Source organism: Manacus candei, unplaced genomic scaffold (genome assembly GCF_025592945.1).
Source record: "Manacus candei isolate 608988 ecotype Guabito, Panama unplaced genomic scaffold, ASM2559294v1 h1tg000022l, whole genome shotgun sequence".
Classification (NCBI taxonomy): Eukaryota; Metazoa; Chordata; class Aves; order Passeriformes; family Pipridae; genus Manacus; species Manacus candei.
This window is the reverse complement of record NW_026138070.1, coordinates 1,814,253-1,836,273: the sequence shown is the minus strand read 5'-3', so window position 1 is coordinate 1,836,273 and position 22,021 is coordinate 1,814,253. Positions and strand designations below refer to the sequence as shown.

Here is a 22,021-nt window from a genome sequence, read left to right as displayed (position 1 = left end):
GACCTGCCCGGAGCTGTGCCCGGAGCTGTGCCCGGAGCTGTGCCCGGCGCTCACCCCCCACTGCAGCGGGGAGGGGACGGGGCCGAACCCCGAGTCGCTGTTGTTGTCGATTCGTGACTGAATGTCCAAACCTGGGAAGGGTCAGTGGGCCCCAGACCCGCCCTCCCCTCCCTACAGCAGGTCAGGAACACTCAGACTTTGCTCCCATAACCCAGGAGGTCTCACCTTGCCAAAGAGCACGACCCGGAGGCGGTCAGAGTAGTACAGACTCTCATGGTCAGGGCTGAAGGTAACAACAAACTCCTGGCTCTTCCCAGCCTCGATTTCCCCCTCTGTTGGAAAGACGCTGAACACACTTAAGCCACTGTAGTTCTGTGTTCCTGGTAAACAAAAATGAGGGTACAGATAAGAAAGGAGGACAGCTCCATCTTACTTCTTCATAAATTTTAAACCCATTTAATTTTTGTTGGAACAGCGAGTACATAAGAGCTGATACATGGCTTTGCAGCAAAACAGGGTGTTAGAAACACCAGATAGCTCCATCCATCAGTTTGCTAAATTCACCTCCAGAGGAACTGAAGCAGCATCACCAAATCCTTCCTATATTCTGACGTGTTTTCACAGAGATGGACATCCCTAAGTATAATCTGTAATAGGCAATTACAGATTTGTGTGGGTTTATTTAATATCTCCTTCCTTGTGGGTACTTGCTGAGGCTGCATAAATTTACAGCTGCCCAAATTGAAAGAATCAGTACAGCTCCTACTGGGGAGCAAAATGAGATCTTTAACTTCAATGCTGTGATGCCCCAGGTCTGACAGGGGCAGATCCACCAGGACAGAGCAGTGCTGCTTTACACTGCCTGAGTCTTCAGCAAAGGGAAAAGAGGAAAGAAAGCCCCAAGTTACCAACAGACTCTGTTCTCTGCCCAGAGGAGCTGAGGAAGGCTGGGACGCTCTGCCGGTCCCTGTCCCGGGTGGGTGACAGCGAGTCCAGCTGGGTGCAGAACGGCAGGGCCAGGCTGGAAGTGTTCTGGACCTGGGGACATTCAGTCACACAGCAGCATTGGCATCAAGGAAATGGATTCTCAGGCCTGCAGGGTCCATAGCTGGCAAACTGGCTGAACTGATGCTGCTGCACTGCTGCAGCTCTGTGTCCCCAGTGCCACTGAGGACACACATCAGTGCTGCCCAAAACCTGTCACACCAACCCCACCCCCAGCAGGACCAGGATCCTCTGAAGTGTCTTCCACCAATGCCTTTGGTCATTGCCAGACTTGGACAAAATCTGAGAGGAGACAATTCATGTCCACTTCCTCCCTGTTCCTGATGTGCTTCCCGGTTTGGCACAGAGGGACTTACCAGGACTGTGGAAGTCACCTGTTCCCCAGCCATGACATATCCCATGTCCAGCACTCCTTCCACGGAGCAGACAGTGCTGGGCACCACCCCATGCCCAGAGAGGTTCAGGCTGAGGGTGGAATTGGCCACCCTGATGTCCAGGGTCTCACAGAACTGTCAGGGGGAATGTCTGGGTTATTCCATCTGCTGAAGGAAACCCCTCACCCCTCCAACAGACCCCCTCCCACAAATGGGCCATTACAAACTCCTGGGGTGAGTGCACAGACACTAAACCCAAATGTTGGGAGGGGCAGCAAAGGTTTTCTCATTATTTAGAGTCTCATCCTGATTGGTAACACGTGAGTTACACACCCCTCATATCTCTCTCCTCCTTCCACCCATTGCTGTTCTATCTCCTACTCACCCATTTATCCTCCTCTGGACAAAAGGAGATGACCAGGGCTTTACTTTCACCTGGCTCAAGCATTCTAACTGCTCTCACCAACAGGAAGGGGCCGTTGGGATTCAGAGCTGAGAATCCCAGCTAAAAGGGTGCAACTCAAGGAAAAACATTCATAAAGATTGAGCAAAAATATGTAAGAACAGACTCTACATATTGTCTATGTGTCTTCAGCCTGAACTAACCATCTCTGAGCTTCTGAGAGATCAGTAACTCAGAGAAGATGAAGCTGATGCTTCAGTGTCCAACAGGTCCCCCTGCAGAGGAAGAGGCAGAGGCTGGCTGGCAGGGGGGCTCCATGTCCCACACAAGGATACCCCCACCCTCCCCGGGGAGATGTTCTGCAGGGTGATTCGCTTCATCGTCCTGTGGCCTGTCAGGAATGAAAACAGCTCCAGAAGTGATGATGCTCAGTCCTGCCCTCCTCCTCACTCCTGCTCCTCCCCAGGCCAGACACTCGTTCCCTGCCCTTGGCTGAGGCACCAGGCAAAGCTCACCAAAATGCTTTCAAAGCTGTCGAGCTTCCAGTTCCCTGCCTGGGACCAAGGCTGCTGTTTCCTGGGCCTCAGCTGCCCAGACAGGCTCCTTGTTTTCCACCCAAGTGCCCACTAAGGGCTAATTTCCATCCTGACTTCCAAAACCCCAAAACTATGCTCAGAGGACCCTCCTGTCAGACAGAACCCCCTCAGCACTGGAATTCAGCCCCCATACCTACGGAAACGTCTCCAAAACCGACCGTGTTGTCCCCACTGTCTGAAGTGACCAGAACAGGAGGGGCCACAGCTGGACAGTGCAGCTCCAGGTACAACGTGTTGTAAGGGCTGGAGAGAGAGGAAAGGGAGCCAGGGAGTAAAAGGGCAGAGCTCTTGGATGGCTGAGAAATAAGAACTACTGCCAGAAATCAGCTCCTCTCCCAGGCTGTGACTGCAGGGCTGTGACAGCACCACACGTGACTCCTGGCGCTCCCTCTGTGCCCAAGCAGAGCCATGAACTATCTGGTTTCAAGTTCTCACACAATTATTCTTTGAGCTGCTTTGATATTCGTGTCTTTGATTCTTCTCCAACTGGTGGGCTGTGAGCACGAGCTTCTACCGCTGAGCTATGAAGTCATCAAGATCAGAAAACAAACTTCTCCCCCAAGGGAATAAATCACCACCATTTCCCCCCAGCACTTCTGGACTATCATTGCAATACCTGCAGCTCAGGTGTCCAGAGCCCTTCTCTCCAGCAGCCTGTCCACTTGCAACAAAGCAGGGAATGATGTATTTCTTAAAACTCCCACTGAAACTCCTCATCAGGGAGGCCTGGGCTGCCCTGTAAGCATCAGAACTAGAGAATCCAGGAATAAGAATCATCTCAGTGAGTGAGAGAGCAAGAAAAACACCAAATAAATATCTACTGAGCTGTTTGTTGATTATTGTTTCTTAGTCACACATTCAAAATTGGATGTAACAGTGAAACCAAATGACTGTCAGTAATGAACCCACCCTACAAAGTGGTTGGCTTTTGTTGCCAAAAGGGAATAAAAACTATAAACCCAGATAGCAGATGTTATACTAAAGATTGCAAAATCCTCAATACAGTTTCCTTTGCTTGAATACATCAAGTATTCCAGTGTCTTCCAGTCCTTCTATGTCACCTCAATGACATGGAAACACACAGGATCACATCCCTCTATGTCCAATGTCTATCCCTCTAGTCCAACATGTGAGTAATACTTTAAAATAGGAATTTTCTTTTATGACCTCTACTGAAAGTATTTAAAAACTATAATTATTGGATTGCAATCAACATGGGATTTTAGTCAAAAATATCAATACATCCAGTACAGCCAAATCCCTGGTGCTTCAGTATGTATTTACTTCCAAATTCCTCAGATTAGGCAGAAATGTGGCTCTGGCAAGCTGAATTATTTGCTAAACCAGGGACCTCAAGTATCAGATTTTGCATCTAGGAACCCAAATTTGCAGGCAGCACATGCTCAGTGCTCACTGAGATGCACACCCTGGACAGTGACTGTCCCACAGCACATTTCCCAGCAGCCTTTCTCTGATGGAGATGACTGTGACTGATGGCAGGGGCTCTGCACACCCTCCAGTCAAACCCAGCAGTGCTCCCTGCTGTGCATTTGGGCCATCAGATGGTTCTGTGAGGTCTGTTCACAGAAGGTGTAGTGGTGGCAGTTTCTGTGGGTCACTCAGTCCAGCTCTGCAGTTGCCCTTTAAATAAACCCTGGTAGGCTCAGCCCGATCCACGCTCAGCCCCAGCTCCTGCTCCCTGACAGATTCTTTGAAGTCTTCAATCCTTCTGATGCATAAAGGGATTCTTTGCCTCACATGAGAGGGTACAGCTGTGTGGCTCTCAAGCATCACTAATTTTGGAAACAGCCTCTGCAACACAGCTAAAGCTGCTCCCTCTCCAGTTTGCTTTCTTGTCTACCTACAGCTTTAGTAGATTTATTAAACTACTTATAAAGAGAATGTTGTCTGTGTAGTACAAGATGCTTTTGCTGACTTACTCAGGCTTTAACTCTTCAGGTTTTGGCTCTCCAGTCAGGCTTTTCCTGCCTCCATTATTCTCAGGCTGTTTGGGAATGGAAATGCTCAATTTCTTTCCCTCTCTCTTTCCATTTGTCTTCTCTTTGTCCATCAGACCCTGAGGGTCACCACTGGGAATCTGCCCAAGGCACAAGTTAACAAAGACACAGCCCAAGGCCACAGAGCCAAGGAGGTGACAGAGGGCACAGAACAAGGGACAGCAGGACTATGGTGACAGCCTACAGACATAGTAGATTTACAGACATTTCCAATAATGTAAAATTAAGTTAAAATGGACATATTTTACCCCCTCTTAAGAGAGGAGTTCTGTATCTTATGGGAATTTTACCCATTTATCTCATAACTAAAGACAACCACAGGGGATCACATATGAACTGACCCAAGGGTTGCACATAAAGCCCCAGGATCTGTAAATCTGCAAGCAGTGTAGAAGCCTTTTTTTTTTTTTTTAAGAGTATTGCAGTTGGCATTTGCCATAAAATCCTCTAGGAATGCTTTGGAAATGGTTAGCAGGAAATGAAATTGCTGCCCAGTGACCTGGTTGCACGTCCAGTGCCACAGCACAGTCCCACCCTTGTCCTCTGCAGGCAGGTCCTGCCTGGACCTCGAGCTTGGGCCTCATTAATATGCAAATAATTTTATGATAAAAATATCACCCAGAGAAACAAATCTCTGGAAGTGCCAGACCAGCAGCATGTGCTGTTCTTAGCATTCCTTACTTGAATTCCTGCCTCTGGCACAGCTGCTCTGCTCAGCCTCCGAGCTGCCTCCTCCCTGACGAGCTGCTCCGGCAGCGCGGGGCTGAAGGACACTCGGATGGAGCTTTTCTGGGAATGGGAGAGCACAGCAGGGGTGGTGGGCACAGCCCAGCCCTCAGGACAGAGCCCCAGGGAGCACACACACACAGCACAACAGTCACACACAAAAGACACTCTTCCCCCAGGTGAATCAGAGGATCCTTGGGATCAGGTCGCTGACAGCTTTTTTGGGAGTCCAGGATGTCACAGTGGGCTGGGTTTACACGACCAGTACTTTTGATATTTAAACATTCTTCAAATAAATCCCAGTGACAAGACTGGGGAAATGTGAACACTCCCATAAGGCATTAGCCAGATTTGGTGGTTCACCCTCAGGTCTGATTTAAAACATTATTTCAAACAGTACCAAATATTCCAGCTATTCTAATAATAATTCACGTTTTGAGCTTCATTTACGAGTGACAGCCTTTGTGGAGATGTGATGACCAAAGATTTGGCAGAACACTTGACATTTAAAGTGAATTTACCTGCCCAGGCAGCACAGTTCCCACAGAAGGTGTAATTGTCACAGGACAATCCTCTGGCACGTGGAATTCAAAGGAAGTGGGTCCAACTGGGGCAGGTTCCCCCGTGCCAATCCGAGGGACAGCGTGGATGAGGCTGTTCCCACTCACGTGGGGATTCAGCACGTCCAGGGTGGCTTCAGACACAGAGTTCAGAGCTGTTGCAGCAAACTGAACCAAGGAATGAGACAATTCAAGAGGTGGGTGGACTCCAACTGCTTTGCATGACAGCTTGAATTGTCTAAAAATAAACACATGATAAATTGTCTCAGCATAAAATAGTGTCTTAATCAGCCCGGAAAATAGGGAGCTAATCCTGTAGTCCCTATTTAAGCAGAATTTCAAGCTTGCAATGGGAATTTTGCCTAAAGATGAACAATAATACTATCTATTTTTAATGCACAATTGGCCAGAGTCCCTGCTTGAATTCTTCCTCTGTGAACTTCTGGAAACACATCCAGTCAAATCAAAGTTTATGCCATCATTATTGCAGCAGCATGAGCTTAATGCACGAAGCATTTGTACAAAACAGAATTCCTTCAGTGGTTCTGCAGGTTGGGCTGACCTGGGAGCTTGGAAGTTGGACAAGGATAAACTTGAGGAGGGGTAAGGAAAGTCACCTCAGTAAAGACAAATGTGTCAGCCAAGGGTGAAACCAATGGCACCAAGCAACTCTTGTCAACTGGAGAATTCCCACTGGCCTCACGTGCTTATCCCAGACTTTCCTCCTCAGAGCAGGCAGGGCTCTAATTTCTGGAGCAGCTTAACAGTGGAAATCCATTGTGATTTAGATTTCCACATCACCTGTATTCAGTCTCTTCACATACCTGTTAATCTCTGTCGTGCAGGTGAGGTCAAAGCTGTACTCTTTTGCCTTGGTAGCTTTAAAGATTATGTCCAATGTCAGGCTCTCCAGGGGAAGAATAACTCCAAATCCATCGTTGGGTTGAACTTCAACAAACTTCAAAATGGCAGAATAACAAGTTATTAGTTAAATTATCAGTTTATTAATAAATTAAAATGAGACATTACTGGTAAGATTAAGAAAATTTTGTTATTATATGTGGGAGTGTCAAGAAAAGAGAAACCTTCTAGAGAGAAGCTTTGATCTGAGTTCCTGATGAGTCTGATTGAAATGCAGATTTCTCATCTCAGTAACTCAAAAGGGATTAAATCCATTAACTCAGACTTCAGGAGAATCCCTTCCCCAGCTTCTTCCCATCTATGGTAATCACCCTTCTCTAATGTTTATTTACTCTTCATAGACAACTGAATGAAATCTGATAAAAATCTCAGCAGTTCCCCCTGTCTTTGAGAGCTGATCCCTGTTTGAGGAGCAGATTCCCCAGTGACAGGGCCAGTTTAATTCCCACACTTGTACAGTGGTTTGTGTTTGAGTTGATGATGATCCAAGAATGTCTCCCCATCACACTTTAAGCTCACCAGGAAACACACACTGTTAGCTTTCACAGAGCTGAAGTTAACAATTTCCTTCAGCTCCCTCCTTGATTTTAATCCCTAAACCAGCAGAGAACAGGAGAATGCCTAATTAAATGTCAGGTTCCTCTAACTCTGATGCCAATGTGCCAAACCATTTCACACTGTGATCATCCTGCTATTATGGAGCTTGAACAGCCAACTTTGTGCAAAAAATACTTCAGCAGACCCAGCCCACACGAACCCAGCAGCTCCTGTGATTAATTTGGCTTCCACATCCACTTACAGTCAGTCAGAAAGTGCCCAGCAGTGGCTCAGGATTGTTCCTAAGGGGCTGTCTGGGCATGGCTTAAAAGCCATCCTGCTTTAAAGACAAAGCCTTTGGGCATTTGGGTGCCAGTTGGGCACACTCCTCAGCCTCAAGGGCACAGCCACATCCCCAGGCCTGTTTTACACGTGCCCCATGAGCACCAGGTGCTCTGTTAGGAGCCTTCTTGGTGTGAAACACCAGGTGTTCTAGTAAAGGAACAGTCAAACCTCCTCCCAGTGTTTACACTGCTTGGGAAAGGCAGGGGGTGTAACAGTGAGATTCACCCAAACCAGCCCAGAACCAGCCCAGGGGCTTCCACTGCATTTGCACCCACCAGTCCTGATTTATTTACTCTCCCATTGACACATTGCCAGGATCCTGAAATCTCTTTGACAGCAGAGGAGGAGTGTGTGGGATAACCACATACCTCTGGCAGCCCCACAAATCCAAACTCCTGTGGCAAGATGCATTTGTTTGTCACGGTGACATTTGCCTGAACAGCTTCATAGATGGTGCAGTGCCCAAAGTTGATCTCTGCTGGGCTGATTTCCAGATCAGAAGTAGAAACAATGGCATGGACAGTAAAATTGACTGTTCTAGCCTGAAACAAATGCAAGAGCACAAGATGAAAACCTCCACCTGTGGGGTGTAAGGACAGGATTTAAGTGAAATGTCATCCAAAAGGATAACTGCAAAAAAGTTCTGCTCTGTTCCTTGCCAGTGCCATGTGAGAGGAGCACTGACTAGGCAGGATTTGACTTTCTGTGTTGCAACCACGTGACAAGAAGCCACTATCAAATCTCTGTTAGCACTTTGAGCATCTTTTACTGTTATCAAACTTCAAGTAGTAAAGAACCAATGTAAGGTTAGGTAGGGTTAAGTGACCCTTCACTAGAATAACTGACATTCCCTACCAGTCTAAGAAGGAGCAGCACAAACAGCACCTTGTCCATGATCACTATTGTCACTGGGACCTCCAGGATTCTTGTCTCTGCATTGAAATAGTTCCCTGCATCTTCAGGAAGAGACTGCCTGAAAACCCAAAAGTACAGTCAGTGTCATTAAAATATTGTGCTTATTTTCTCACTAAGGGGAATAAGAAACTTTTGATGGATTATTTCTCGACAGAAAGAAAAACAAACCCAAACCTGTTACTTAAGGTCTAAAAGTTTTATTATTCACAATTTTTAATCTTAGCTTAATCTTAATTTAATCCTCCTCAAATCCTCCTGTGTAGGGAATTCTAATTAAAATCTTGCATGGAAGATATGTGCAAGCATTAAGGAAAATGAAAGAAGAATGGTAGAAGAAAATTCCAATCAAAAGTTAGTGACCTCTGAAGCCCCACCTTCTGACCAAGACAATGAGGATGCAGTCAGGTCAGGAATGTTCTGGACTTGTCCCAGATTTCCTACAGACTGGCACCCACTCTGAGCAGGAGTGCAGGGGCTGAAAAGTGGCTGCCAGGGACATCAGATGGACTGACCTTGTACAGTAACATTGGAGGTTTTTTGATTTTAAAGACAGGATTTTGGACATACAGGATTTTAAGGGAGGTCACTGAGGTCAGCATCCATTTATCCTTTTTTTTTAAAAAGCCATCCAGTCATTTAAAATTCTGAAAAATTAAAAGCTTACTCTCTAATCAGAATATAAACCCTCAGCATCTTTGCTGCAGGCTCAGGGTGTGCCCAGCCCAAGCAGGTAGGGTTTCCTGTGGACACTGCTGCCTGTGACCAGCCTGGCTGAGGCACAGCCACTTGTACAGCCCAGAGAAATAAAGGGAGCTCATTTGGAGCCCAGCAGGGCCTGGTTACAGAGCAGAGCAGGAGTTTCTAAGGAACATGCAGGTTTTCTGTAGGTGAAGCATCTTGCTCTCACAAGCTCCATTTCAGAGCTCCAAGCCAAGACAATACAAACCTGGGGCATTTTTAGCTCTGCTGCTCTATTTATAGTGACTCACAGCACCAGAGTGAGTTGTTTCCTGTTCTTGGGTCTCTACAGTGCTCATGTTCTACTACTACTCATGGAATTACATGCAATTCTTTGATGTATTGTTAAAGAATAGGTAATGAATAAAAATAACACCCACTCATCACCATGGTGATCCAAAATCTCGCTGCTGTTATTTTGCAATAAGGCTGATGTTCAAAGGTATTGGTAACTTCTTTACAGATGGGAACTGGGGTTGAATACAAGGGAGGAACACAGCACCAGCTTCCACTTTGTCACAGGGCATTGGAAGAGCAGGACAAATTATTCTATTTCAAAATAATTCAGAGGGGGGAAAGTAATCGTGACTGTATGGACACAGGAGTGGACTCTCAATTAGCTGCTGTGCCCCAGGGAAAAGGGCCTGGAATCCTTCAGACAGTTCTCTGAAATGGCATGGAATTTGCCTCAACAGAAAACGCTGGCTTCAAACCCCCAGAGAGGTGAGTATTGGAACACCTGCCTGAGCAGGTCCATGTGCACAGAACACTGGGGAGAACTTCCCAAGCCTCCAGCCAGCTGTGTGCTGCTGGCACTGCTGAGTGGGGGTTTCTCTCTACTTTGGTGTCACTTTTAATGCAGCTGTTCTATTAATAGAGCTCATAATGCCAAATCACTGAGGAGGCCTCACGGAAATGTGTCACTGGCTCAGTCCTTCCCCAGCTCATCGTGCTCCCCACGCACGCACTTCCTCCCTGCATTAGGTCTTTAACTGATCTGTCCCCTCAAACAGCCAGATACTTATTTTGTGTGTCAGAAATGCCTTAATCTCATCAAATCTCCTTTCTGAAGCTTCCCCCTTTTCTAAAGGAAGATTAAGGTTCTAAATCCAAGCTCTGGTTCTATCCACTCCGAGAGGGTAACAGTGCTTAGAGCAGATGAAGTTGAGGAACTCAAATATGTCATCATGTTACAGTTGTTGTAATCTGATGGGATTTGAGATGTTGAGAGAACTGTAAATACTTTTAGTTCTTTGAATACTAACCTGGTGAAAATTTTGAAATCAGTGATTAGACTCTCAATGCAGAACCCAGAAATGCTGAGTGCATCAGTGAGAATCCAAAATACATCAATGGGACTGGAAAACCTACATCAAAGCAGCAGCAGGTTTGCAGCAGCAATCACTGCCAAAGCTGCTGAAGTATTTGGCTGTACACCAGAATTAATTCCATTTTTCATTTAAATTTCTATGTGAAAAGAAATGTCCCACTAAATTCTTTAGGATGGCAATGATGAGGTAAATAAAATTAAAAGTGGTTAACAAAAGCTCTTGTCTTTAAATTTTTAAAAACTGGAATTCCTTGTTTCCTACCACTGAGTGATGTCTGTGTATGTAGATGTGCCATGAAATGGAGAAGAGAAACTTGCTGGGATAAAGCTTTTAGCATTAGGAGATGTTACATAAAACGTCACGTGAAATTCAAGATCAATACCTTCATCTTTTGGAGTAAAATGTGCATGGGGAGGAGAGAGATGGACAGGAAGCCCAACCATTCTTACCTTAATTAGCAAGCACAGGAGTTATTGCCCAGAAATTATTTACCCAGTGATCCATGAAGCAGCCACCTGCCTCAATAAGCTCACTCCTGGCTCAGAATAACCTCCCACAGAAACGGGAGCAGCCCACCAGGAATGCGACTGCTCCGCTTCTCCCACTGCTGCCCCAGGGAAGGCACTGCCTCCCAGTTTGGGAGCCAAGCTCATTTCCTCCCGGGGCATCTGGCAGCTTTTGGGGGCAGAGAGGGGGGAGCCCAGGCCTGCAGTGACCCAGCAGTGGGAGTCCAGCCTGCTCAGGGGGAAGGGACAGCAACTCTGCCCAGCTTTGCCACTGGCACCGTCTGAAACCCAGGAAGGTTCCTGTTGGGGTTGGGGTTGGTTACCTGGGCAGGAACTTGAGCTGTGCACTGAAGGCTGACTGAGCCTGGATGTAGCCTGTCCTTGGGAGCAGCTCCAGGTGCTTGCTCAGTTCTTTGCACACTTCAAACTTGAAACGCAGCGTGGTGCTTGCTCTGCAAACAGATCACACGTGCCTGGGTGGCTCTGGGGCCACCTCAGCAACACCCCCTGCACCTCCACACCGTGATCAGAACAATCCCAAGCTCCCTTTGAAAATGAAGGGCATGGAAAACTGCTACAGCAAGTTCACATAGTCGTGTTTCTCTTTTAAGCAGGGAAAACAAGATTTGGGAAGTACTGTAACAAAGCCAGCTGTACTGCAAACAGCACACACAGCTGATCCAAACTGAACCATCACAGCTCAGCACAGTGGTAACTCAGGTCAGGGGGGAGTCAAAGCCAAGTTACTGTGAAATATCAGCTAATTATTTGCTCCTAACACACACTGGCTCTATCTGGATCAATAGGATGACTGGAACCCTGGTGACTTCTTTAAACAGATGTGAATTCACGGATCTCTTGTAACCTCTCTTTTAACAGCAGAGATCCTGAGGAGCTGGAAGTCACAGCATGGCTGAGCTGGTCCTGCCAGCTCCTCTGCTAAACCTGGGGATCAATTTGCCCCAGCAGTGGCACACTGGAAGCAGGAAACCTCTCCCTGTTTCCTGAATCGTGGCTCTACCCCAGCCCAGCGACAGCCATGGCCCAGCCCCTGTTTGGAATTTGATGCCTAAGTGCAAAATTGCCGAGCAATTTACAAATATTCCAGCCTGTCATTCTCCTTCCCTGGACTGCTTTCCAAGCTGTCAGGCCAGATGGTCTCCTCTAAATCAACAGCTCCAGCATGTGGGACTGGGAGCCTGCAATGATTTCTGACTGTTGACAATCTAAGAGAATTATATACTACTTCATTAAATCAGTGCAGATTATAACCTGCCGAAGAAATTACTTTTCAAAGTGATTTCTATTGAACAGGATTCTGATAAGACACTTTCACTCTTTGTGCTGCTTGATTACTGGGGTCTATATGACCAGAGAAAAAAAAGCCCCAAAAACCCAGAACAAACCCAGTATTAACAAATAATTTGCAATCCACCAGAGCTTGCTGGGGCACTCCAGTGCCAGAGGTATCTGAGTCCCTTGAAAACTTCATCTTCCACTTCTGCCATGGATGACAGAGACAGTGAGATCCAGGCAGGAACCTCCTCCTGGTGCCACAGCAAAGTGTCAACAGCTACGAGAGGGAGGAGCTCCTCAGGCCCAACAGAATGATGAAATCTGCCCACTTTTGCAGGATAAAAAGTTGATACCTGACATTCCTGCACATGAAGTGCATGGAATTTCATCCCAGCTGACTGTACAACAGACAATGTTATACACATACTGTTTGTGTGACTGTACAACAGACAGTCTTTCCTAATGAGGGAGAACTGGGTGATAAATCAAAGCCTTGACTTGCCAAGGTGCCCAGGACAGGATACTACATATTAAATGCTCTTCATTTAGTGAAACTTGGCACAGGATCAGCAGGATTTTTGCCTCAGTTAAGAAGTTTTGCCCTAAGCAATTTGACAGCTTCTATCTTTGGGATCCCCTTGAAATCTTCAGTTTTATTAGGAGAGTTATTCTGCTTCTACACTTATAAGTTTTATCCCTGGGTTATCTAGACCAAGTAAAATCACTTACATAACAACTTGTGCTTGTCATATCTGTAAGCTGAATTTCTGAGATAACAGCTTTACTCATTTCTTTCCAACTGTGAAGAATCTCTGCAGTCTGTAATTCTGGTAAGAGGTTTAGCATGGATGCCTTCCACAGAACCAATCTCTCCCCCACCCTCCCACAAACCCACCCCAAGCCTATTGAAATAGACTCTAAGAAATGCAAATTGTTAAAATAAGAATTCCACAGTGACTGTGCTGGGCTGGGGGAAGACACCCAGCACCTGAAGACAAAGAAATGTTCATGTAACCACTCTAATAATCTCTGGAAGCCAAGGAGCTGGAACATTCTCTTTGTATCACAGTGCAAACAGAACCAGTCCTCAGACATGACTGGCTTGGGCTCAGAGACACCCAGACATTTTCCCCCTGTAAGGCAGTATTTGGTTACTGTCTAATCAGGGGTTCTGTCAGTCCAGTGCACTGCTGAAGGCATGTAGGGGTCAGGAAAAGCTGAACCCTTCCCATTTTAGAGTAAATGCAAAAGGACTGACATGATTTATCCAACATCATATCCCAAGCCTGGAAAGACTCACAGTCTCCTAAGGCTCTCAGGGGCTTTAATTAAGGGTAAAATAGCTGAGAAACACCAAAATAGTATTTTATAAAATTTCCTGACTGACGCAATTATACCCAAAGTGCACTTAGTTTTAGACACATTTATCTCCCTAATGTTTAGGGAGCAAATTCCACGTGATGGGACTGTGGGGCTGCTATTCCCTGGGGACTTCACAGCTACACCACAGAACAGGAACAACACAGGGAACAATACGGGGTGGGAAGGTGTGTATTGACTCCATAGCTGTGGCTGGTCTCGGGAATCTGGGCTAGCAGGACAGCAAAGTGCAATCTCCAGCAGTGTGGGACTCAGAGGGCTGTGCCCCTGGAATGCCAAGGCCATGCCAAGGCCATGCCAAGGCCCTCACCTGCTCCGCAGGGTCACACAGTCCTGGTACAGCCGGTCGTACAGGCAGATCCTGAGGTCCACGTCGGGGTTGGGCACCCAGAGGGGCACGTCCACGGACACCCCCACGGCACTGAAGCACAGCTGGCAGGGCACAGACCACAGGGGGGTTAGTTCTGGGAGCCCCAGATCCTCACTGACCTACCCAGAGCTGCAAACTACAGCTGAGCAAAACACTCTATTAGTCATATTGCAACAGGTTCTTTAATGAGGCACATCTACAGAAATCATCTGTAAAGGAAACCTGAGATGGGAGGGTGTCCAGCAGAAAAAAGGAATTATAGTTTGGTTTGGACTCTTTGACAAAGAACATGAAGGAAGAGCATCTGCCCCTGACACTAAAATGTTTGCAGTGCATTTAGCTGGAGTGAACTGGCCATGATCCAGCACCCCTGGGGCTGCAGCTCCTTCAGCCAGCAGAGCAGTGCAGTGACAGCAGCACAGGGCTGGGCTTCCTGAGTGCCCACAGAGCCCAGACCTGCACAACGTGAGCCTGCAGGAGAAGATGCCCACGGGAGCCTCAGCAGGAATCTGCAGCTCCTTCTGCAGACTGAGGGGAGAGCCAAGACTGGCTACTGAGCTGCTGGGAAGTTTGTCTTTATTTTTTGGCAAGCTTCTGTGAACTGTTCCAAGCAGAATTTGGCTTCCAATGAAACTTAGAATCAAAATATACTGAAGTGGTAACTAAAGTTGTCATCTCTTCCAGCTTTCACACATCAGCTTCACTACTGCCTGCTAAATAATTCCAATTCTGATATACCAGAAAGAAAATAAACTACATGTATTGGGAATAGGGGAGAACACTTCCACATTTGTTTCCAGGACGTGAAGTGTTTTTCATTATGATGTCTGATAAAATGGGAATATCAGGATTATTTGCATAGAAATTTAAGAAATGAGGAGGTATCATGAGCATCCTGCATCAGAAAGAAGGGTAGGACTTACAAAGTTACCTCCCATCAAACCACATATTACATAATTCCTGGAAAAATCAGAAGATTTTCAACTCTTTTCACACAGCATTTTGAAGCAAGTCTTTCACAAAATCACTCACTGGTTTGCAGTCTGGGTTGTCAAACACGATCACAAAGTCTGCCCTCACGTCCCCAGGGACAGCTGGGACAAACAGCACCGGGACTTTCACCGAGCTGAAGGGTCCAACCTCCCCCTCAGTGACCTGAACAACAAGGACATGCCTTCAATGAACATGGAGAAATGGCATTGAAACAGAGAGGCTGTGCATGCTCACACTGTACACACACCTTCCTACAGCCAGTTTGTAACTAAACTGAACACACTGGGCACAGAAAACATGGGGATCAGAAGACTGTGTAATATGGCTCAGATCTGACCTTTCCCAGACGTTCCTCCTGCCCCATCTTGTGTGCTGTCACCACACTTGGTTTAACCACAGAACCACACAGCAGAAAACCAGAGTTAAATTGTGGGAAATGTAGAAGTAAACAGGATCTTTCAGCTCAAAGAAGTCTTTACAGATCCAAAGCAAGGGGAAGTGTGTCCTGTGATTTCACTGTAAAAATTCACTGTGATGGAGTGAGGTCCAGTGGGCTCGAAATGACCATGACCTTCAGCATTTCTCACCAGAGCAACTTATCTGAGGGAGGCTTAGACTTAGTGAAATCTTGTCTGGGTCTCAGGACATTCATTACCTTTCCAAGCATAATTTCAACTGGTGTTTCTTTAGGAGAAAGTTCCACTGAATCCTGTGCGTTGTCTGTGTCCAGATCTGATCTCATACTCAGCACTTCTTGATCAAGTTGTTCTGGGGGGAAAATAAAACAAACACAAAACACAACAAAACGCTGGGTGTTTGCATCAATTCACTAAGAAAAACATCCAACAGAGCAGAAGTACATTCCTTGGGGTCAATATTGCAAATCCAGGATTGTACAGCAGTGATGGGGAAACAGGAATGTCTAGAAGGAAATGTCTGCTTGGCCATCCAGCTTTAGTTTAGTCTGGAATTCCACCTGAGGCACCTGGACCTTTCATTACAGAACAACTGCTAATGTTTCAGTGAGTTAAAAGACGGAGATGTTACATCCAGAAATGCAAACTCAGATGGAAGTGTGAACTGGCTTCAAGAGCAGTTTTAGTGGGACAAAGCAATGCAGCCAGGAGGACCTGGAAAAACCACCCACAACCTCTGCATGGAACTTTTGGCTTCCTGGAATTGGAATGCTCAATATTGGGAAGAAATGTTAAAGAACAGAGATAATAAAGAAATGAAGAATGTCTTTCTTCTACAAGATTGGATTTTATTAAGCACATAGTAAACATTAGGAATGAGATGGAAAATGTCTGAGGAGGTTCATCTTTCTGCTTCCTTGTTCCTAGAATTACAGACTGTAAAAATAAACCTGTCATGTGGATTGCTATTCTGAGAAGTGGGGATTCAGTTGCTGAGACAAGGATGATGTTAACAATTTTGCAATTTCTGAGGCTGGTTGGGTTCTGTGTTCTGGGACTGAATTCTTGATCACTAATGAGAAGTGAGGATCTCTGCTGCTTTTGATATAATGGTGTCAGGACATTATTTTTAGTCATCTTCTGTGAGGCAACACACAAAGAGATATAACATTACTACCAGAATGATGAACTACTTATTTACTGAGTAACTTTGCAAACGGAATTGCAGAGTTCATTCCAGGAAGCTGCAGATGGACAATGCCTGGCCTGGGAAGCTGCAGGGCCAGTGTCCCAGACCAGTCCCCTCACCCGTGGCACTGCTGCTCTGGGGTCCCTGTGGCTCCTGGGCTGCACAGGGGGGCACCTCCTCACCGGGCTCAGCACAAATCCGGACCTGCTTTCCCAGCCCAGCTGTCCCAGGGCTGCTGCTCCCCTCCTCTTCAGGGTCACAGCCACTGGAATGTCCAGGGACCTATTGGAAAACACGTATTTTCTCCTGTGGTTGTCCCTTTAGGTTGCACCAGCTCCAATTTAACAAGCTGTTGCAAGTCAGACTTGTTCTTTCTTGCAACTGTTGCATGTTATAGATGGAGAAATGTGCTGCACTTTCCAAGAACTGCACGTTCTTTTAGAGCTTTATCAATGAACAGATTTGATTTTTGCTGGCTGCCCCAAGCAGGTGAATAACATAACAGGAGCAATACAATACACTGTCAGTTATTTTGCAAATGACAGAACCAACATTTTTCCAGTAAAAACACAGGCAGTTCTATGTCAAAACTAAGTCTGCTGAAACTAGAGTTCTCCTTATCACATCCCTTACTTTATTGCTAGTTTTGCACCAGTCAGCATTTTTCCAGGAGTTGGGATTTTTAACTACTTTGTCAGAATCTCCTCTTTTAACTATTTTTTCGTAATTGTTATGAATGTGGAGAAAATAGGAACCACGCCATGAATTACTAAACTGCTTAAAAAATAAGCATTGTTGGTTTCCCCTCTCCTCACAAAATAATAGTTTTTAATTTTATCTTCTGCTGTTTGGGTCTGACAGATTATAATTGTACCAACTCAAATATACTACAGTTGGGCCAGATGATTTTCTGAGTCCCTCCCGGCCTGAGCTGCTCTGTGACCCTGTGCAGCTCCACCAACCCCACAAAGCAGTTTCTGCTCATTTAGGAGATGTTTTTGAACCCACCATGCTTCCAGGGGCAGGTTTTACTGTCGCTCTGTGTGTGCTCCTGTCACCTGCTGATGTTTGAACTTTGAATCTGGTTCCCAGAGCTCCTCTGTTTGTCAGGATGATGGTCCTGGAAATCGTCTCTCCCACCACGTGGCTGCCGAAGTCAATGAGCTCTTTATCCAGAGCCAGCTGTGAGAAGATAAACCCTTAATTACTCCTGTCCTACATAGCCAGGAATGTCAATTAAACGAGCATCCGCCTTTTCTGATAATAATGATATTATCCACATGCTTCCAAGAGTCACTCACAACGCAGCTCTTGACTGTGCACTGCAGTGGGACAGAAAAGGAACCTGTCTGTGCCTCAAACATGACTTCTCCTGCCAGACTTTCATTTATCTAGAAAACAACAACAAAAAAACCCCATAAGTAATTTCCAAAGGTTTAGCCTACGTAGTGGGATGAAAAGCATTTTCATTCATTCTTTCAGTACCATATTAAAATGTATTTTTACTGAGTCTACATTTCCAGTGTAAAACAGCCTTTGGTAACAGCCTGGATAACTTGATTGTAACTATTTAGAAATCTACCCTCAGAATATGCCATATTTCAACTTATCAATGCACACAGTTGTCCATGGACAACAGGATGCAGCTTGTTTCCTTGTTAACAGTTAGGAACTTCAATTAATGATGGTTTTAATCAGTGGGTAACAGTAGGATTCTTCTCACTGTGCACTTACCATTGGCTTAAAGGTTACCACAAATTCACAGGACATTCCAGAAGACATTTTGCCAGGTGGATCAAAACTATGGAGATAATGAACATAAAACTCCAAATTAAAGCTGTGTATCCAACCTCCAGCTCCTCCCCTGGTAACAATGGCAGGTATTTTTTATTTTTTTCCCCTCCCTCACTTGGATGAATTATCACAAAAGTCACAATGAGTGACAGGTTAAGGGAGGGCTACAGAACCCTGCTGCAACTGTGAGACTTCCTTTTGTTTATTTATAAACAGTGAGATAAAATTATCAATGTAGTTAAACTGAGATTAATTTGCAATCTCCCAAGCAGAGACAGTGCTTCATTACATAACCTGTCAGCAGGATTACAGGAACAGATTGATGGGAAAGACCACAAGACTGCAATTCCATGCTCTCTGCTCCCAGATTGGTTTCCTTTATTTCCTCAGCTTTTTCCCCTCCCTTTCCTGTCCAATTAAACTGTGTTTAACTCAACCCACGAGTTTTACTTTTTCCCCCCAGTTCTCTCCCCTGTCCCATGGGAGAGGGGAGTGAGGAGCTGCTCTGTGGAGTTTATCAGGGTTCACCCCTGACAAGCAGGAATTCCTGTTGCTGCAGAACTGGGTTCCAGCTCCTGCTGAGGTACAAAGGGAGAACAAGCAAGGAGTTCACAGTTAATTTACTTACTGAACACTGATGAAGTCCTTGAGGCACTCACTGATCCCCACCAGCCTGCAGTAATTAACACTGTAGGAGGCATTGGTCAAAATTATCTTCTTTTTGTAGGTTTGACCAACATCAAAATCCTTGGAATGCCAAACAGAGCAGGTGAATGTCAAAGACATTTCCTCACGTTCATGCTCTAATAGAGTCATTAACAGTTCTGTTAACTAACTGAAATCTTAACTGCATGGGAGCCACCACTTCTTTAAGGACATTATTTTACAGTAATAATACATTTACAAACAATACACAGGTAACAGTCATGCTGCCCTTTAAAAAACACAGAACACACTCTGACAAGGGGTTTCATCATCTCCTCACCTTTCTGACAGGATCTAAACTCCCCTGAGGATATATTTTATAATTTAGGCCCAAGTAGTAAAACTAAGTAGTTTATTTAATCTGACTATAACTCTACTATGAGATTGTTAGTGAAAAAGGCAGTTGCTGTTCCAAATTTCACATAAAGACATATTAAAGGCTGCAACAGAATTTTGATCAAGAGACTGGGATATACCTACAGCAGCTCCATGTTTGTGATCCCCCAGGGAATGGGCACTGACCTTGAAATGAATGCAGCTGGGCTTGCTGTGGAAAGCACAGCCCTTGTGTTCACGACCAGGCACTGTTTGCTTGGCCAAACTTCCAGTTTGGAATTCCTCCATTCTGTTCTCAGACACCTCTTTTTTCAGTGCCCTGATAGCCAGCTGTGTTGGATCCACCTCTTCCTTGGGTATCTGAGAGGGAACAAGCAGAAAAAACAGCAGGGCTGTGTGTGATCACAGCTCAAAGCAGAAAAGTCTGCAAAAGGAAGCTTTCAGTACCTGGCCAGCCTTTGCCAGGCTCTCTCCAGGTCAAACTCAGCCTCCCAGCTCCTCCAGGAGCAATTTAATTTATTCTTTATTCTGTGCTGTAGCTTCTCATCACCCAACACTATGACATGGCAGTATCAGCTTTTCTGCACCTTAGGAGTTTGTTTCCCCTCAACTTCTTAAACAAATACTCAGAAAAAAAAACAGCTGACTTCTCTGGAATGTTGCAGTTCTGGTCCAGGGCTTCTCCAGGCAAAGATAGGAACATATACTGACATGATTTTTTTTCTGACTGATTTTGAAGTTGTTTTAAACTCAAACAATTAAACATCATGTGATGTGTGTCTTCACAGATCTCTGAACTAAGTATTGTTTTCCCTTTTAGACAACAAACTCCTCCAGAATATTGTCAGATAATCAGTGTCTCTAAACAAGGTTCTTTTCTATTTGTAACAAGAGATATCACAACATTTACCTTGTGCAAGTCATATTCCTGGCCCCAAAGTCCTGGGAACTCTGGTTCTAAGAGGGTCTTTTCCTTCTCTTTCTCATCATCCCCACTTTCCCAGAGCACATCCTGGGCTGTGTCCTCAGGACTCCCTCCCTCAGGAGCAGTTCCCTCACCAGCCAAGGAAGGAGGTGATGGAGAGAGCCAGGACTCCTGTGAAAGAAGTTTGGAGGGTACAGTTAAAAATTACCAGAGAACAGTTACTCCAACAGTTACCAGTTTCTGAGGAGATCTTTTAATACAAAAATGATGGGCCTACAAAGCTCAGAGGCCAAAGATCTAAAAATCTGAAGGCAGTTGATTCTTAGCCCTTTGCTTACCTGTGCTGTGGCTCCACCTGCACGTGTGCAGGTCTCCTCCCTGCAGGGCCAGGTTTCCTTTGTCTGCACTGAAGGGTCCTCAGCTTTACCCCGAGCCTTAGTTGCCCTAATACGGGACTGACTTTCTTTCTGCTTGTGAAAAGAAGCTTCTTCTTTCAGAATTCGAGATACAATCTCAATTTTTCTTGATTTCTGCAGTTCTCTGAAAGCTCTGTAATCCAATATTGTAAGAAATATTAACCCAACCATGGTTGTTTACTAATAATATTATCTACAGCCCAGTTACTTTTGAGCCTTTGAGCTAAATATCCACGTTGGGTGCAGTGGTCATTTGTGTCAAGACATCAGGTGATTCAGAAGTTATTTATACATTTTTGCACACTAAATATCCTCAACTGCAGTGTTTTAGAATGCTAATATAGACTTTCAGAGTGTTCAGGAAAGGCAGGAGGACAATTGCTCCAGGTATCCATGGAGGGTCACTGAGTTTCCCTCCTGGAGCAGCTGATCTTTGCACTGCTCACACAACACTCACCCAACTTTGGGGCTCTGAACAACAGCCCTAAACCAGCACTCAGGTCCTGCAGGACAGACTGTCCAACTGTCCCACACACACAGGGAGAGGCAGTTCACTCAGAGGTGGTCTGTTTTCAGGATCTGATTGAGCTCCACCACATTCCTGATGAGCCCCAGGAAGCAGCTGACAGTTGGATATGGATATGCCACTTACTGTTCCTCTTTTTCGTGCTTTAGCTGTCGTTTATGGAGGAAAATTTCCTGGACAACATTGCCTCCTTCTGCTAGGATGGCTTCCCTCATTTTCATCTCCTCCTCCTTTGCCTCCAAGGCCTTTGCTTTGTTCAAAATCTGGAGAGTTTGGAGCTTTTCCTGTGAAGTCATACAAACCAGTCACATATTTGATTCACATCATAAAGAATATAAAACAGAGAATCTAGTGTTGGTCCCCTTATCCGAGTATAAATTAGTGGTGGGTGTCTCTGAAGCAGAAGCCAATTGTTTTTTATATTCTCTGTAGTCTGTAGGGCTGCTGAGGTGCAGAAAGCTCTGCCTAGGACCAGGCTCCTTCTCTACCCTTCCAGCCTGCCCTTGGAAAGCTGCTCAATGAAGGAATGTGAAAAGATACAATTCTAAACAAATCAGGATTAAATTAAGATCATTCCCTCAGATTCTCTAGAACATAAATAGAAGAGCAAAGCAGCATAGCTCAGAAATTCCTAATTTACATTATTGAAATTCTAAAATAACTGTTTTTCTTCCATATGTTTTCTCCATGTGGGGTATTT

The 22,021-nt window shown here is 45.5% G+C and overlaps 1 protein-coding gene across 1 annotated transcript in view; it reads right to left on the bottom strand.

Moving 5' to 3' along the window:
- CFAP74 (cilia and flagella associated protein 74) overlaps positions 1-22,021 on the bottom strand; it is a 47,512-nt gene that overhangs the window by 6,875 nt on the left and 18,616 nt on the right. Inside the window, exons 15-40 of the mRNA XM_051786323.1 lie at positions 21,448-21,605; positions 20,718-20,928; positions 20,365-20,550; positions 19,641-19,814; positions 19,042-19,160; positions 18,354-18,420; positions 17,921-18,010; positions 17,628-17,801; positions 16,739-16,901; positions 15,670-15,782; positions 15,054-15,176; positions 13,962-14,083; positions 11,299-11,427; positions 8,371-8,458; positions 7,854-8,027; positions 6,507-6,640; positions 5,644-5,920; positions 5,078-5,185; positions 4,319-4,476; positions 2,995-3,129; positions 2,512-2,621; positions 2,118-2,173; positions 1,765-1,884; positions 1,362-1,514; positions 909-1,038; positions 226-380 (exon numbers count right to left, since the gene is read on the bottom strand). Of these exons, the coding sequence (XP_051642283.1) occupies positions 226-380; positions 909-1,038; positions 1,362-1,514; positions 1,765-1,884; positions 2,118-2,173; positions 2,512-2,621; positions 2,995-3,129; positions 4,319-4,476; positions 5,078-5,185; positions 5,644-5,920; positions 6,507-6,640; positions 7,854-8,027; positions 8,371-8,458; positions 11,299-11,427; positions 13,962-14,083; positions 15,054-15,176; positions 15,670-15,782; positions 16,739-16,901; positions 17,628-17,801; positions 17,921-18,010; positions 18,354-18,420; positions 19,042-19,160; positions 19,641-19,814; positions 20,365-20,550; positions 20,718-20,928; positions 21,448-21,605 (3,627 nt within the window). The remainder of the gene's footprint in view (positions 1-225; positions 381-908; positions 1,039-1,361; positions 1,515-1,764; positions 1,885-2,117; positions 2,174-2,511; positions 2,622-2,994; positions 3,130-4,318; positions 4,477-5,077; positions 5,186-5,643; positions 5,921-6,506; positions 6,641-7,853; positions 8,028-8,370; positions 8,459-11,298; positions 11,428-13,961; positions 14,084-15,053; positions 15,177-15,669; positions 15,783-16,738; positions 16,902-17,627; positions 17,802-17,920; positions 18,011-18,353; positions 18,421-19,041; positions 19,161-19,640; positions 19,815-20,364; positions 20,551-20,717; positions 20,929-21,447; positions 21,606-22,021) is intronic.